Raw genomic sequence first — 18615 nt, forward strand, 5'->3', positions numbered from 1 at the left:
TAGGTATATCTTCCCAATTGTTTGTTGTCTTATAAAAGCTGTTTTAGGGCAGTTAATTTATACTGTATTTTACTTTGATTATAAGTGTGTTTATGTTGTATTTCCTACTGATTTGCAGATCTTTGTAAGGGGTCCTAGTAATAAATAGAATAATTTTATAATCATATATAACAAATAATTATTGAGTGATGAGTGATAAAGTAGCTAACTTGTGAACATATTTGCATTTTTATTTTCTCTTTAGGAAGAACTCTTACTAGTAGCTTATAAAGAATGTCACAAAGCTGTGATGAGGTGCAGTACAAGTTTTATATCTAGTAGCAAGACAATAGTACAATTATGTGGTCATATTTTGGAAACTAAGTCCTATAGAGTATCTGAGGATCTTGTAAGCATACATCTGCCACTCTCTAGGACTCTTGCTGGTGAGTATTGTTTTGATATATCTTTTTCCCTGTGTTTAGTATGTACAAATGTATTCAGACCAGATAATGCAGTTAAGAGCTTTCATTGTCACTGTCCTTCAAGGAACTATTACCACAGTATTTTTCAAAGGATGCTTATTTACCTAGACTACTTTTTATCTAGGTTAGTGAATGAATCTTGAAGACTAACTTGGTAGCTCATATTCCACCCATTTATTTATTTATTTTTCAAACATACGTTGAATAATATGAAGTACTGAATCTGTGTAAAGTTTCTGACACATGCTCCTAACATTTTTTTTCTAGCTTATGTATTCACTTTTTTGTTGTTGTCGTTCTTTTTAGTTATACATAACAGTAGAATATATTTTGACATATCATACATATATGAAGTATAATTTCCCATTCTTGTGGTTGTACATGATGCAGAGTTACATTGGTCATGTATTCGTATATGAACATAGGAAGATTATGTCTGATTCATTCTACTTTCTTTCCCATTCCCATCCCCATACCCTTCCCTCCATTCTCCCCATTTCCTGCTATCTAACCTAGTGAACCCACACACACACACACTCACCTATTGTGAGTTAGCATTTGCATATCAGAGAGAACATTCTGCCTTTGGTTTTTTGGAGTTGGTTTATTTCACTTAGCATGATAATTTCCAATTCCATCCATTTATTGGCAAATGCCATAATTTCATTCTTCTTTATGACTAAATAATATTCTATTGTATAGAAGCACAACATTTTCTTTATCCATTAATCAGTGTGTACAAGAACATGTCATGCTTTGATTATGTCTACCCTCTTCTCTTCTACTCTCTCTCACTAACATCCCTTCTTCCCAGCCCCTAATAATCCCTTTTCCCCCCTTAGTTTCAACATGTGTGAGAAAAAACGTAATACGTGTCTCTGTTTGTCTGGCTTAATATAATATCTTTGAGTTCCATCCATCTTCCTGCAAATGACAGGATTTCATTCTTCTTTATGACTTTAATAATACTCTATTGTGTATAGCATTTTTCTTCATCTGTTCTTTTGTTGCTGAACACCTAGGCTAATTCCATATCTTGACTCCTATGAATAGTACCACAGTAAATATGGGTATGCAGGAATCTCTTTGGTATACTGACTTCTTTTCCTTCAGATATATACCTAAAAGTGGTGCAACTGAGTCATATGATAGTTATATTTTTATTATTTTTTGAGGAACCTTCCTTTGTTTTTTATAGTGAATGTACTAATTTATATTCTCACCAACGGTATATAAAGTTTCCCTTTTCTTCGCAGTTTCATCAGTATTTATGTACACATACATATTTTTTAAACTGGGGTGAGATGATATTTCCATATAGTTGTTTGATGGTTTTTGTTCTGGGGATCAAAAACCCAGAGTCTCATGCATGCTAAGCAAGGACTATACCACTGAGATTTAACCCCAGCCCTCAGTATAGTTTTGATTTTCATTTCCTTGATGACTAAAGATACTGAACATTTTTTTCATTTATTGACCATTCATACTTCTTTGGAGAAGAAGGTAGATGATTTACCCACCTATTAACTGGTTTGCGTTTTTTGTTAGGTTTATAGAAGTATTTCTGTATTCTGGATATTAATCTGACAGATGAATAACTGACAAAAATTTTCTCCCATTGTGTAGGTTGTGTTTTCATTCTGTTGACTGCTTTCTTAGCTGAAGCAGTTTCTTTCTTTCTTTTTCTTTTTTTAATGGCACCAGGAATTGAAGTCAGGGACACTAAACCAGTGAGCTACATCCTCACCCCTTTTTCATATTTTATTTAGAGACAGGGTCTTGCTGAGTTTCTTAGAGCATCGCTGTGTTGCTGAGGCTGCCTTTGAACTCACAATCCTCCTGCCTTAGCCTCCCAAGCTTCTGTGATTACAAGCTTTATGCTACCACTCCCAGCTGTGCAGAAACTTTTAATTATGTTATACCATTTGTCAATTCTGAGTTTTGTTTCCTAGATATTAAGAGTCCTATTCAGGAAATCATTGCCTTTGTCACTATTTCAAACTGTTTCCCCTATGTTTTCTTTAGTGATGTCAAAGTTTTGGGTCTTACATCAAGGTCTTTGATCCATTTTGAGTTGATTTTTGTACAGGTTAGGAGATAGGAGTCTAGTTTCAACCTTCTACATGTGAATATCCAGTCTTTCTAGTACCATTTGTGGAGGAGGCTGTCCTTTCGCCAATATATGTTTTTGGCACTTTTGTCAAAAGTCAGTTTAGCTACAAATGTTCTCTCTGATATGGGGATGCTAACACAATAAGTAGGAGAAGGAAGAATAGAACTTCTGTGGATTAGATAAAGGGGAATTAAGGGAAGGGATTGGGAATGGGAATAGGAAAGACAGTGGAATGAATTGGGCATAACTTTCCTATGTTCATATATGAATACATGACCAGTGTAACTCCACATCATGTACAACCACAAGAATTGAAGTTATACTCCATGTATGTATGATATGTCAAAATATACTCTACTGTCATTTATATATATCTAAAAAAATTTTTTTTTAAGTCAGTTGGCTAGGAATTGGGGTTGCCCAGTCAATGCAGCTGTATGCCTATAGGGACCCTAAGATGTAATTAGGCCAGGGCCGCTGACCCCTAGCATAGTACTAGTTCCAGACAATAAGACCCCTTTCTAGATATCTCCTGGGCATAGCACTCTGAGAGTTTGCTGCAAGATGCAGTGAACTTCTCTAAAGCTAGCTTGTTGTTCAGACTCCAGGTCAATTATTTTATGTTTTATTTAGAGATAGGGTCTCACTGATTTGTTTAGCAACTCATCATTATTGAGGGTACAGCCTTCTACAACACACTTTGAGTCTCTCTTTTTCATCTTTACTCCCTTCCCGCATCCCTGGTGCCAAATGCTGTAGTATTCTGCTTCTCTTGCATTATTCTCCCTAGTTTCTGGAGTTTACCAGGTTTTGTTTTCTGGTGCTCACCCATGACCAGTCATCTCCACACACAGTAACATACTTAATTGCTTTGGTTCTATCCAGTGGAGGAGCATACTAGTCCTGGGTGCCTTTATTCTGTCATCTTGCCCTCCCCCACCCAAACTTGAATATAATTAAATCTTGTTGCTGGTTTTAACCCTTTTCTTTGCTCATTTTCACCACAGTATTGTCTTTGTCAATGTTTCTTCATCACCAAAGAAAGAAATCATAGACTTTTTTTAGTCACATGAATTTTCATATAAATTGGCCCTTTGTCAGAACTTGTTTTAAAAAAACTTTATTGAAGTGTATATTTTTATATTTTTAATTGTGGTAAAATATACATTACATAAAGTTTACCATCTTAATCATTTTTAAGTGTACAATGGCATTAAGCACCTTCACATTGTTGTACAACCATTACCTTTCATCTTCCTAAAATAAACTTCCAAAACTGAAATATAATGCTATAATTATTAAATAACTCTGTTTCCTCTTCCCCATATCCCTTGGCAATTGTACTTTCTGTCTCAATTTGAGTGCTCTAGTTACCTATGATAAATGGAACCATGTAATATTTGTCCTTTTGTGGATGGTCTTTCACTTAGCATAATATGCTGAATAATACTCTATTGCATGTATGTACTTTTTTCCAACTATTCATCCATCCATTTAACATTTGGGTTACTTTTTTTTTTTAATCTTTGGAATGTTGTGAATAAAACTGTATGGAATCTCTGTTCAGGTCATTTGGGGGGGGAAGGGTGTAATCAGGGAATTACAACAGCATTCGACCACTGAGCCACATCCCCAGTCCTATTTTGTATTTTATTAGAGACAGGGTTCACTGAGTTGTTTACCACCTCACCATTGTTGAGACTGGCTTTGAACTTGTGATTCTCTTGCCTCAGCCTCCTAAACCACTGGGATTACAGGTGTGTATCACCACACCCAAGATTTTTTTTAATATTAATTTTTTAGTTGTAGTTGGACACAATACCTTTATTTTATTTATTTATTTATTTATTTATATGTGGTGCTGAGGATCAAACCCAGGGCCTCGCACGGGATAGGCGAGCAAGCACTCTACCACTGAGCCACAACCCCACTCCTGGATTTTTTTTGAAGAACCATCATAGTTTGCCATGGTGACTTCACCATCATACTGTTTGCCATGGTGGCTCCACTTGTGCAGTGTACAAGTGTTTGTAATTTTTTCGCATCCTTTGTTATTTTCTGATTTTTTGTTTGTTTTACCCTGGGGATTGAGCGCAGGGGTGCTTAACCACTGAGCAACATCCCCATCCCTTTTTAAAATATATTTTATAAGTTGCTTAAGGCCTCTCTAACTTGCTGAGGCTGGCTTTGAACTCAAGTTTCATGCCTCAGCCTCCTGAGCCACTGGGACTATAGGCCTATGTCACTAGTACCTGGCTTTTTCTGAGGATTTTGTTTGTTTTTTTTTAAAATAAAAGCCTTCCTTTTGTATTTAATGTATTTAATGTATTTAATGGTATTTAATGTTTATTTGTTTAGTACCAGGGATTGAACCTCTGAATCCTTAACTACTGAGCTACATCCCCACCCCACCCCCCAACCCTTTTTTTTTGTTGTTGTTTGAGACATGGTCTTGCTAAATTGCTGAGTCTGGCTTTGAACTTGTGATCCTCCTGCCTCAGCCCTCTAAGCTGCTGGGATTACAGGCATGTGCCACGTGAATGGCTCGTTATGGTTTTCATCAGCATTTTCCTAGTGATTAGTGATTTGAGCATCTTATAGATGGTTATTGTCTTTGTTTTTTACATTTTTAAAAACTTTATTGTTTGTTTATTATTTGTATGTGGTGCTGAGGATCGAACCCAGGGCCTTTCAGGTGTGAGGCAAGTGCTCTATCACTGAACCACAACCTCAGCCCCATGTCTTTTTGGAGTGAAATCTTTTCAAAGTGCTTTGCCCATGTTTTATTTGGGTTGTTTGGTGTGTTTTTTTCTTTTGTTGTTGTTGTTGTTGTTTGTTTTAACTGTTGATTTGTAAGAGTTCTTTTTATATTCTGGATATTGACTGCTTGTCAAATACATGACTTTAAAATATTTTTTCTCATCCTTTTCCTCTATTGATAGTGTCCTCTGGTATATAGGAATTTTTGATGTAGTCTAATTTATGTATTTTTTTCTTTACCTATGTTTTTTAGGTTGTATTCAAGAAAAATCATTGTCAGATCTAATTTCTCTTCATTTTTCTTCTGAATATTTTATACTTTTCATTCCTATATTTAGGTCTTTGATTCATTTTGAGTTAACTAATAATTAACATCATGTGATTTTATATTGATTTTGTTTTGATTTTAACAATACTTAGTTTTTCATTCTTTAGGAACTCCAAGATTCTCAAATCTTTGGTTTGATTTTTTAATGTAAACAGAAAGGGAACCATTGAGTAACAATTTCTTAAGAACCTCAGGTGTTCAGCAAATATTCCTCTCCTATATGTCTTCTGTTACCCTAAGAACATAGTTACTTTGATTGTCAGTTTGTATTTTGTGTAGTTTTTTTTTGTTGTTGTTGTTTGTTTTGTTTTGTTTTGTTTCCTGCCTGGCATTTAACTCATTGCATTTGAGATTTTTGCCCTATAACTAATAGATCAGGGTGACTCTAGAAAAGAGATCTGAGTTTCTGAGCTTTCCCATGTTTAAAAAAAAAAATGTCCAGAGTTCTCATTTTTTACCAAATAGTTCTCTGCGTTTATTTATAGCTTTTTCTTTACCATGCCCAAAATTCTGACCTTAAAGCAATTTCCCTGTGTCTTTACCTTTCTCATTTTCTCAGAGGTTTAGGGTTTTACATAAAACCTCGGATAAAAGAACCAAGGAGAAGGAGGGATGGCACTTTTTTCATTGGCTTCCCCCACCCCTCCCCATTTATTTTAAGATTAGCTATTGCTTGTTCCTTGCAAAATATAAGTTTTTAACTGAAATTTTGAGATGATTGAAATGTACTTAAGACTCCCCTGCCCCTTAATTTGAAAAGGCTTTGTGAATTTTATTTTAGGATTGGCCTTTCCTAGACTTGCACTAGACATCACATATTTTTTGGGTAATATGAGCAGCAAAAGATGGAGAATTAGGGTCAAGCCAATTATTCAGCATGAACCAAGTAGCCCTTGGGGATTATAGCATTCTCCAGGAGGGGCTTTAGAACGCTGTTATATAGAAGGTCAAGAATGTGCAACTCAAGCCCTACTAGCAAGCAACCTATGAAAATGTCGGGCATCCACATTTTTGTATGGAAGATTAAAGTCAGTTTCAGTCATTTATCTACCAACAGTGACAAAGGAAAAGTTTCATTATGCAACTCATAACAATATTACTTTAAGGAACTGTCTAGCCATTCATCAGTTCCTTGATTGGTTACTCCTGAAATGAGACATGTTCCTGTAGAAAGAATTTTAAGTCATGTTGTCTACATTTATCAAGAATAAAGAGAACATTGTATCTATCAAACAATGTCAGGGAAATCCTTCAGCAGTTCTAATCTGCTTTGGGTTTTCAGCTATATTTACATCTAAAGCAATAGCAGAGTTAATTGAAATCTCTTCTACTTTGTAAAATCAATTGTGGAATTACAGGAATTCTGGTAATGATATTAAGGTGAAATAGCCAAAAAAAAAAAAAAAAAGCAAACAGAAGGTCCCTTGGTCCCTTTTAAACAATTGACAGTAAATTTTAGTAGGATAGAGAATATTCAATTTCATTTTGGAACTGTTTTCCAACGAATAAGGGCTTTTTCCCCATAACATTTAAAGAGTCAGATAAATTAGAAAATTTAGCAAGTGGCAGCTATAGAACTTGATCTTCTGAGTATTTCACAAACTTTTATTGAGCCTAATAATAATATTGTCAAATCACCATAATCCCAGTAAAGGGTTTTTATTTGCTGTTAAAAATAAAGCTCGGATACATTTTTATTATTAAATGTGTGTGTGTTTGTGTGTGTGTGTGTATACACTTAGTTTTCAATTATTTTGATATATGTTTAAGAGTGTATAATAAGCATATCTGGGAGAGGCAGTAAATTAGTTTTATGTAATGAATGCACACACCTTGCATATATGAGATTTTAAATGTTTTGCTTATTTTGTTTTTCAAAACTAGAAGTCAAAAGTTTGCATTTTAGAGCGTCATTTGTAAACTCAGTAAATGTACAGTGTGTGTGTGTGGTTGAGGATTTTGCACATGCTAGGGAAGCACTTTATTACTGAGCTACATCCCCAGCCTTAATAAATATACATTAAAATCACCCATGTTTCCAAACTTGATGAGTTTAGTAAACAGATTTATTGAGTTTAATCACTTTTTCATTTTCTTTTTCTTATTTCTTTTATTTCACTTTTTAAAAAATTTTAGGTCTTCATGTGCGTTTAAGTAGGCTGGGCGCTATTTCAAGACTGCACGAATTTGTACCTTTTGTAAGTGACTCTGTTAAGTATTGATTTGCTTATGTCCTATTTCTGAACACCTTTCTGTTGATGAGTGGAAAAGAAAATAACATTTTACAACCCATCTAAGTAGTTCCCACTTAGTAATTTAACAACTATATATGTGTGTATATAGTCACACATATATAAAGTCATCTAGTTCAAGTCCTTCCCATTTTACAGATAAGAAAACTGAGAAATATGCAGTGTCATAATTAAGATGTGTCTTGAGCTCTGTGAGAAGTAATGAAATTGAGCTTACTCTGTTTCAGGAGGATTTTCAAGTGGAGGTGCTAGTGGAATATCCTTTGCGTTGTTTGGTGTTGGTTGCCCAAGTTGTTGCTGAGATGTGGCGAAGAAATGGTCTCTCTCTCATTAGCCAGGTATGGCAAGATTCATTACTCATATTTATGAATGTGTTCATTTTCTAATTACTCTGACATAGTTTTACCCCATGTCCCTGTATTTTTCTGAGCATTTGCTTTTATTCTCTTATATGATCTCTTAGAAATGAGAATTCTAGGGATAACATAGATGTTTCTCTTATCCTATTTACTGCTTAATCTTTCTGAATTATAAGCATTAGGGTGCTTGTGTGGCTAGATTAAGTAAAAGTCAGTAGTAGCACAGAAGTTTCACTGTTAACATAACTTTTTTCTTAGGATAACTTACTTGCAGACCTGTAGTCTTCCCATCGTGTGTGTGTGTGTGTGTGTGTGTGTGTATAGTACTAGGGATTGAATCCAGGAGTATTCTACTTCTGAGCTACATCCTCAACTCTTTTTTAAAATTTTTTTATTTTTGAGATATGGGGCTTGCTATGTTGCCCAGTGTAGGATTCAGAACATGTGCCACTACACCTGGCCTACTGTCTTAATCAAAGGCTACCTTTTAATTTTCCTTCTATTTTAGAGCAAATAGGGAGAAGTTGGGAAAATAGGACTTGTAAAGTTACTACTTCAAAAAAAGTGGCATTAACTGATTAAGTGTAGAAATTGGTTTCTTTTTTTTTTTTTTTTTTGTACCGGGGATTGAATTCAGGGATTCTTAACCATTTAGCCAAATCCCCAGCCCTTTTTTGTATTTTATTTAGAGACAGGGTCTTACCAAATTGCTCCGTGCCTCACCAATCTGCTAAGGCTGATTTTGACCTCACAATCCTCCTTCCTCAGCCTCCCGAGTAGCTGGGATTACAGGCGTGTGCCACCACAGCTTGTAAAATTGGGTTTCTTTTTATTGGAATATTTTAAACAGGGAAAATTCATTTTTGTTACAAATTTTGAGAATAATGATCAATGTAGAGCATCTTTAACTCTGAAGTATTTTCATGTCATATTTCCTCACTTTATCCTCACAAATCACTTAAAACGATTCAGAGATTTACAACTTATTTTTTGCCACTAAGGAGTTCCAGCAATTTCTATCTGAGAGAAAGTTTTAATAATTGTTGAGAATTTTGCTTGAAAGAATTTTTCTAGCATCTCTCTTTTATTTTGTAGGTGTTTTATTACCAAGATGTTAAGTGCAGAGAAGAAATGTATGATAAAGATATCATCATGCTTCAGGTACCTGTTAAGTTACTTATCATAGTATGACTTAACCTTCCCTCTTACATTCCTGGTAAAAGAAAAGATGCAGTTATTTTTAATTTTACTTGAACTTTTCTCATCTTTAAACTGAATATGATATTATAGGAATAGTAGGGGCTCTACTGTGTTATTTTTTGCAAACTTTAATTTTCTGACACAGTGTTTCTCTATTTAACATACAAGAATTGTGATGCTGAATTTCTTTCACAGATTGGTGCATCTTTAATGGATCCAAACAAGTTCTTGTTACTGGTACTTCAGAGATATGAACTTGCTGATGCTTTTAATAAAACCATATCCACAAAAGACCAGGTAAGCAACAGAAACTGACATGTGAATTAATTCCAAAGTAAATATTATTATTTCTATTTTATTCATATTTTAAAAGTTTATTTCTTTATGTATCTTGGGGTTCTGTGTCTACAGATTTAACTTATTATAGACTTTTCCCCATTATTCCCAAAATAATATAGTATAACAAGTATTTATATAGTATTCACATTGTATTAGGCATTAGTAATCCAGAGATGGTTTAAAGTATATGGATAATGTGTATAAGTTATGTAAATACTACATTGTTTTATATAAGGGACTTGAGCATCCTTTGATTTTGATATCCTAGGAGGAATGTTTCCTGTGTCCTGGAACCAAGTCCTTCATCCCCTGTACTAAGGGATCTCTCCAAAATTTCTATATATGTGTATGCTGTACATACATACATGCACACATGCTTATACACACAAACTCTTTTTTACTCAAGAATATTTAGAATATATAGATTAACAATGAGAAATCATGTGAAACACAAAAGTGTTAGAATCTTGGTTTTTTGTATTATAACTTCATTTCATTTATTTATGTATTTTTATGTGGTGCTGAGGATCGAATCCAGGGCCTTGCACACGCAAGGTGAGCACTCTTCCGCTGAGCCATAACCCAAGTCCCGAGAATCTTGTTTTTAAAACAAAAAAAAAATTACATCATTCTGTATATGCTGTTTTGTAATTTTCTGCCTTTGCTGAATGAAATATTGTGGTAGTTTTTTTCTTATTAAATGAATATACAACTATATCATCATTTTTTTATATCATTTCTGATGACTATAAAATTTCAGTATGTGAATACATTGTACTACTTTCCTCTTGCTAAAGATGTTTTTCTTGTTTTTTGATCTTATGGACATTAGTACCTCTATGTTTTAAATATTTTTCTAATTTTTTGTTAAGATAAAGTCTTACAAGTAGATTTGGTAGATAAGACAGCATGCTCTTTCTAAAGGCTCTTAATACATGTCAACAAGTCAGAAAAATTATTTCTATTTAGGTTTTCCAAGTATGTTCATCTCTATTGAGAGAATTTTTTTTTAGTTCTATTTAGTTATACATGACAGTAGAATGTATTTTGACATAATATACATGAATGGAGTATAACCTCCCATTCTTGTGGTTGTACACGATGTGAAATTAGACTGGTTGTGTATTCATATATGTGTATTCACAAACATAGGAAAATTATGTCTGATTCATTCTACCTTCTTTCCCATTCCCACCTCCTCTCCCTTCCCTTCACTCCCCTCTGTCCAATCTAGTGCACCTCCACTCCCCTACCATAGTGAGTCAGCATCCAAATATCAGAGAGAACATTCAGCCTTTGTTTTTTTGGGATTGACTTATTTCACTCAGAATGATAGTTTCCATTTCTGTCCATTTACTGGCAATTGAAGTAGTTTTAATTCTTGATCTGAAAGGTAAAAGAAGATACTTTAACTTTCAGGGTTTGGGATTTTTTGTTGTTGTTGTTTCCCCTGCTACTTGGGATTGACTTCAGGGATGCTTAGTCACTGAGCTACAGCCCCAAGCCTTTTTATTTCTTATTTTGAGACAGTGTCTTCCTGAGTAACTGAGACTGGTCTTGAACTTGTGATTCTGCTGCCTCAGTCTCCTGAGTTGCTGGAATTAACAGGCATGCACCACCATACCTTTGTTAACTCAGTTCTTTATCAATGGAATTTACTATTTTTTTTCATTCTTCTTTCGGGGGAATGTGGGAATCATGAATTATCAGTTCCCATTCTTTACCCTTGTCTTATTTTATTTTTTATACCTTTATTTTATTTTATTTATTTATATGTGATGCTAAGGATCAAACCCAGCACCTTGGACGTGCTAGGCTAGTGCTCTATGCTGAGCCACAACCCCAGTGCCCCCTTGTTTTTTTTTTTGTAAAAGCTCTTTGTACTTTTTTTTTTCACTTTGTAGTTCATCTCATGGTATTTTCTAACATTTATATTGTTTTAATATTTGCAGTACTGTCTTAAAAAGTAACCCCTAACTGTTTTGAAATCATGAAATCACAGCACTTTGTTATTTCAAATTAGAAGTCACTTGCAAAAGACCAAAGAATAGGATATAAAACAAAAACTGATTTGTAGTCACGTTTTATACTTAGTAAAAACAAATACCTGATTTGATGTAGCACTTAAAGAAGGGATGTGTTAAGGGAAGGGTAATCTTGCCACAACTATTTAAAAACAATTTTTCACTAACCCAGTAAGAACTTTCAGTAAGAAGGAAGCCAATAGTAGTTGGAAAGTTAGAATTAATTTGTTGAGTTAGAATAAATAGTGATCCAAGGATAATGATAATGAAAACAGACAGTATTTAATAATTGGTATTCAGTACTTACTTATTATGTAACAAGTATTATGAATTTTGTTGAATTTGAAGTTATTAACCTCATAACTTTCTATTGTTGTGCTCTGAAAGAAAATACTTGACTAGATGGACCATGAGTCTGATCCAGAAATACATGCTTTATGGAGGGTTCTGGTTCTTATTAACTATTCTTTTTTTTCAATTCTATAGGATTTGATTAAGCAATATAACACATTAATAGAAGAAATGCTTCAGGTCCTCATCTACATTGTGGGTAAGATTAAAACAAAATGTTGGAAATAGAACATGTTATTCTGTGGAGAGAACATCTATAAGAACTATACTTGATCATTTTATTCCTCTTCCAAGTACTTCATAGAATATAAATTGAGATTGATATGGCAAATGTGTTTGATAGATTTTGAACTTACTTTTCAAAAAGCCACAGATCTTACATCTTTATTTTGGGGAGAGTACTGGGGATTGAACTCAGGGACACTGTACCACTGAGCTATATCCCCAACTTGTTTTATTTTGAAACAGGGTCTTACTAAGTTTCAGGGACTAGACTCAAATGTGCAGTCCTTTTGCCTCAGCCTCCCAGTTTACTGGGATTACAAGCATGTACCACCACACGCAGTTTACATCTGTATTTTTTAATACCTGATTTAAAATTGTTGGGAGTTTGAAAGCCTGGGAAATAAGTATTCCAGATAGTCATGTAGATTTTTAAAAACCTCATTCAGTACTGAAAATTACATCTATATATGAAACTCAAACATAACATAGTTCTAAGTAAGATTGAATTGTTATGTTAAATTGCTTTGTGTAAATTTTGGCCATTCTTAGTATCCTTAAAATAATTTAGGGAAAGGAAGAAGAATATTCTTTGCCAGAAATATTTATCAAGGTATGATATTAACCTCCAGAAATTTGTTCGATAATTCAACTGAAATTAATATTCTAACGTAATGAATAAAAATATACACTATATCATAGTCTATTGATTTTTCCAACTGCATGCATCCATTTGCCATTATCTTGTTCTTGACTTCTCATTCTACCTTTATTATTTAATTTGTTGCACCAAATGCTGTTTTAATAGTTCCTAAAGAGGATTCTAGCCCTTACTTTTTTTGTCAGAGGGCTAGTTGCTGGATCAGTTTTTGATCTCAATAGAAAATATAATTTGAAAATTAATATAAATTAATCTCAGTAGAAAATTAACTGAATCTCTTAGTCAAAAGAATTTCTTTCTTTGTGACTCTGTTATCATAGTTCTTTGTCCAGATGTTGTAGTGTTGAAAATTGCTGATGAAATAAGACCAGTTGTTATAAATCCTCTTAAAGCAATAGGAGTTAGATATTGTTGACACCAATGAAGTTCCCATAGTTAACTATTTCCTCTCCATTTGGCGGTTTATTGCAATGAAAAATAGAAGCCTGACCATGTGGGCATTTTTGTAACACCAGTCATTCCTGGTACATATTACTGTTTTGTCATTTAACCCATAAAGACATTTTTAAGTATTTTGTTTTTCAGTTTTCACTTTGTTCTTTCTTATATAACAAGTAAAGACAAAATTGAGGAAGTAGAGGAAGATCTTGAAAGAAAAGCTATTCGGTGATGGCCACTACTCATTTGTTCATTCACATGCCATCTACCTTGTTTTCTGGATTAGAAACACATGCTAATTTAATTGAGGGACCTTGTTTTATAATGTGTGAGTATGTGTATGTATACGTATGTATATGTGTGTTTGTATGTTTGTATGTGTTTATAAGTAAGGTAAGACAAGTCCTGGATTCTCCTTCAGGTCACTCAGTTTTCCTCTGTTGTTGAACAAATAGACATTTGTTCAGAGTTGGGGAAATGTTAAAATGATTTTTGGTCCCCTTCTCACAGACTTTATTTAATGTTCTGTGTATAAGTGCACCTGATGGGAAGAGATTAAAATAGAAATTAATTAATTTTTCTACTTTTTCTTTCTTTCCTTTTTTTCTTTTCTTTGTATTAGGAGAACGTTATGTACCTGGAGTGGGAAATGTGACAAAAGAAGAGGTCACAATGAGGGAAATTATTCACTTGCTTTGCATTGAACCCATGCCACACAGTGCTATTGCCAAAAATTTGCCTGAGAATGTAAGTCTAACTTCGTTGGGTTTGTTTTTCCCCCTTCACCTCAAAATGAGATGATTTTCTTTTTCTTTAATTGGAAGCAACTTCACATGTCAGAAAAACTTATTGAGCAAAAAAGCTATAAATTTTTTACCTTATAGATGTAAACCAAGACCTCATCTCTAAAAGACTGACTAAATAATAAAATAAAATAAACCTACTTTTAAAAAAGTAAGTTAAATTTTTTAATTTTTACAAGACTGTAGATATCTGTAAACTTACCATAGTAGCTGAACTATGTATATATCCTGATTTTAAATGACTTTACAAAATACAGTGAACTGTCTTCAAAGAGAAGTTCAGGTCAATCACCAAAAAACTTTTGCAGAAGGTAGAATACATTAGGATATTTACACATGTGTTTTGCTATAGATTTCTTTTTAAATTCCATTTCTTCTGTAACCTTGGTTTTAGAGAGCAGTAAACTGTAGGCATTTGCCTTAATGTGGGCAATGAACATATTAAATTTGAAAAAAATTGTTATTTCTTTGAATTGTGTTTGTGAATACACATATAGGCAAACTTAGGTAGCATTTCTTATTTGGTTTATACATAGATCTTATCTCCTAAGAAATTGGTCCACCACAATGTACCTAACTGGTTTTAGATGTAACTTTTTATACTGGAAATTGATCTTTTAATTTATTGTTTACAAAGTACCCCAGAGATGCAGTTGAAAATATATTTCAATTCACAGTAAAAAAAAATCAATATATAAAGGTAAAAATGACAAAAATGTTTATTTCAACAGGAAAATAATGAAACTGGCTTAGAGAATGTCATAAACAAAGTGGCCATATTTAAGTAAGTGCCTCATATTTATGCTTATTCTGAGAGGTAGATTGATCTTTGTTCTTATGCTATGGATACTTTAGAAGCTCTGAAGTTTTCTTCAGAACACCCAAGAATGGAATACAGATTAGAAGGGATGAGAATGAGGAGAACACAGTAGGTATTAAGTATATTTTTGTTGAAGAAATTAGTTTTTTGGGCAAGTAAATGAAAAATACCCATTTATAATAATAGATGATTAGATAGTCAACAAACCTTTCCATTAGTCTCTCTCCTTAGTTTGAAGCCAGACTTTATTGTTCCATAAATTTTTACTTACATGCTAATTTTACATTTATCTTTAGTAGAGTTAAAACATAATTTTATAATCCTTTTATTCTTCAGGATGAATTAAATGGAAATAAAAATCTTAATTGGATTAATTCTTTAGATTTGAAAAATGGATACTAGTAATGGATTTCTACGTGTTTTAGTATTATGTTTGTGGATACATTATTATTTTGGGGGGCTAGAATTGTAGCTCAGTGGTAGAGCACTTGCCTCGCATGTGTGAGAAACTGGGTTCAATTCTCAGCACCACATATAAATAAGTAAATAAAATAAAGGTTCATCAACTAAAAAATATAGTTTCAGACAACTTATAAGAGAGGATGCAGCTTTTCTTTTGCTCTAATAATGTTGAGTGATATATTAAGAATTGGACAGAAACCCAAAACTAGTTAATGTTCTGAGCAAATATATTTCTTTTGGCTTCGGTGCTTTTCTTTATAGTACTATATACAGGATTCAGCACTACTTTCAACTACAGATTATTAAGGATGTGGTATCTCCTTACCATTTTATATTTAACCTTAGACAGTGCACTGTGCTGTAGTTCACTGCAGTTTACCTCTCTATTTTCTTTTTATTTAGGAAACCAGGTGTATCAGGCCATGGAGTTTATGAATTGAAAGATGAATCATTAAAAGACTTCAACATGTATTTTTATCATTACTCCAAAACACAACATAGCAAGGTAGGAAAAAGTACCCCCTGCAGTTAATAGAACTTAAATGCTTAATGTTTTTAAAGTCCAGCAAAAAGTCCCTGATTCTTATGTAGTTTCATACTGGTCCTAATTAATAGAGGGCATTATCTCACCCAAGAAATTAAGATTGAATCAATAATGTTATCTAGTTGAATGGACAGTATTCAGATTTTCCTGTTTATACTGGAAATATCTTTTATAGCTGTCTACAGGGAAGAGGATTCAGTGAAGCAGCATGCATTTCATGATCATGCCCTTCATTTGGTTGTCATATTTCATTAGCTTCCTTTAATTTAGGATAAGTATTTTATCTGTTTTGTTTTTTATAATATTGACTTTTCTGCAAATTACAAGCTAGTTGTCTTTTAGAATATCCTACATCCTGCATCAGACTAATTATTCCATTTTTGGTAAGAATACTTACATAGGTGATATATTGCATCACTTCAATAAGCACATAATAATATCTATTGGTTCCCTGAAGGATGGTGTTAAGTTTATATTTGACCTTAACTAAGTAGTTGAGGTGATGCATGATTCTGTCCTTATAAATAAATAACTTACTGAGCATCACATAGTGCCACATACAAATAGGTACTAGGGAACTATTTTAGACTGAACAGAATAGAGACTAAGCACTTGATGAGGAACATTTCTCATCTATTTTGCAATGGATTCCTTTAGGACGGCTATTTTGGTTCTAGGATAAGGTAACATTTTGAATACATGCTTCAGCATATACAGTATTTTAATAGGTGGATAAATCTTTTCTGCCAACTTTTAGACATTTTTCCATTTGTTTTGTACTTTTTAAATTTTTTTAAATAGGCTGAACATATGCAGAAGAAAAGGAGAAAACAAGAAAATAAAGATGAAGGTAAAAAGTGAGATTCTGAATTGACTCATTTTGCTTTTGGGGAGGTGTGTGGGTTTTGTATATTTTCTTTTTGTTAGTTTTGGAAAGTAGGCAACTAAAGAAAGTTCAGAGACCATTTTGCTTTTTCATGTATTAAGATGTGGACAACATGAATGGTGATAGAATTTTAAATTGATAGCAACTGGAGACTATTTTAGAGGACTGATATAGTAACTTTCATTTTCTTTAACATTGACATTCTCAGTGCTGTAAAACTAGCAAAAACTCATATGTTTTGCACATCTTTTTTTTTTAACTTTTCAATTTAGTATATGCAGAATAACCCCCCGAATGTATCTGTTTGTCTCTTTTCCCATATATTCCCCACCCTCTGTAGCACTGCCACCACCACTACCTCCTGAGTTCTGTCCTGCTTTTATCAAAGTTGTGAACCTCCTCAACTGTGATATTATGATGTACATCCTCAGGACCATATTTGAACGGGCAATAGATACAGATTCTAACTTGTGGACTGAAGGGATGCTCCAAATGGTATGTTTGCCTGAAACCTTTCTTTCTTTCTTTCTTTCTTTTTTTTTTTTAGTTGTAGTTGGACACAATGCCTTTTTATTTTATTCATTTATTTTTATGTGGTGCTGAAAATCGAACCCAGGGTCTCACACATGCAAGGTTACCGCTCTACCGCTAAGCCACAACTCCAGCCCCTGAAACATTTTTTCTTTATTGAGTCCTAGGAGAAAATCCCTGTCTTAACTTCAGTCAGAACCATGTATGGAGTAACTGATACTTAGGGGTCATTAACAACTTACATGTAGCATAATTTTCTTTAGTGATACATTCTCATGTTTTTATTATCCCACATCTTGGGAACTATTTATGTTTTTAAAGGCTCACGAAAACAAAACAGATATACCCCTGATAGAAGTGTCACTATTGCGTCATGATTTTTAAAAATCTTTTGTTTCAGTTGTATTAAAGGAAAACAACAGGACTGGGGTTGTGGCTCAGAGGTAGAGCACTCGCCTTGCATGTGTGAGGTACTGGGTTCAATCCTCAGCACTACATAAAAATAAAATAAAAATACTGTGTCCACCTATAACTAAAAAATAAATGTTTTTTTAAAAGAAGAAAAGAAAACAACACATTTAAGATTTGAAGACAGATGGTCTAGGCTTGAATCATGGATTTCCCCGCTTCCCGTATAAGAGCAAGTAATGTTGTTCTTATTATAAAATGAGTAAAATTATTTTGTAGAGTTGTTATGAGAGTTAGCTCAGGTAGAAGCAGTTTTTGTTATTGTTGTTGTTTGTTTGTTTTTTTCTTTTCTTTTTTGTTTTATGGACTGGAGATTTAACTCAGGGGTAGTTTACCACTGAGCTACATCCCTACCCTTTTTTATTTTGTATTTTGAGACAGGGTCTCACTGAGTTATTACAGAAGGCCTTGCTCAATTGCTGAGGTTGGCCTTGAACTCATGATCCAGCTATATCAGCCTCCTGAGCTGCTGGGATTACAGGGGTGCCACTGTGCCTTGCAGTAATTGTTTTCTCAGTATTGTTACAATTACCCAATCATACCACTTTGTAGTAGCTATAACTGTATATTTATTTAGCACCTAGCTAAAT

General features: G+C 33.6%; 1 protein-coding gene across 1 annotated transcript in view; it reads left to right on the top strand.

The window, feature by feature from the left end:
- Positions 1-18615, top strand: part of Ubr1 (ubiquitin protein ligase E3 component n-recognin 1) — a 160305-nt gene that overhangs the window by 86550 nt on the left and 55140 nt on the right. The window contains exons 16-25 of the mRNA XM_005316473.5: positions 7802-7863; positions 8145-8255; positions 9372-9437; positions 9672-9773; positions 12326-12389; positions 14134-14258; positions 15046-15098; positions 15999-16101; positions 16942-16990; positions 17367-17521. Coding sequence (XP_005316530.2) covers positions 7802-7863; positions 8145-8255; positions 9372-9437; positions 9672-9773; positions 12326-12389; positions 14134-14258; positions 15046-15098; positions 15999-16101; positions 16942-16990; positions 17367-17521 — 890 coding nt within the window. The remainder of the gene's footprint in view (positions 1-7801; positions 7864-8144; positions 8256-9371; positions 9438-9671; positions 9774-12325; positions 12390-14133; positions 14259-15045; positions 15099-15998; positions 16102-16941; positions 16991-17366; positions 17522-18615) is intronic.

The sequence above is a fragment of the Ictidomys tridecemlineatus genome, chromosome 5 (assembly GCF_052094955.1).
Source record: "Ictidomys tridecemlineatus isolate mIctTri1 chromosome 5, mIctTri1.hap1, whole genome shotgun sequence".
Lineage (NCBI taxonomy): Eukaryota > Metazoa > Chordata > Mammalia > Rodentia > Sciuridae > Ictidomys > Ictidomys tridecemlineatus.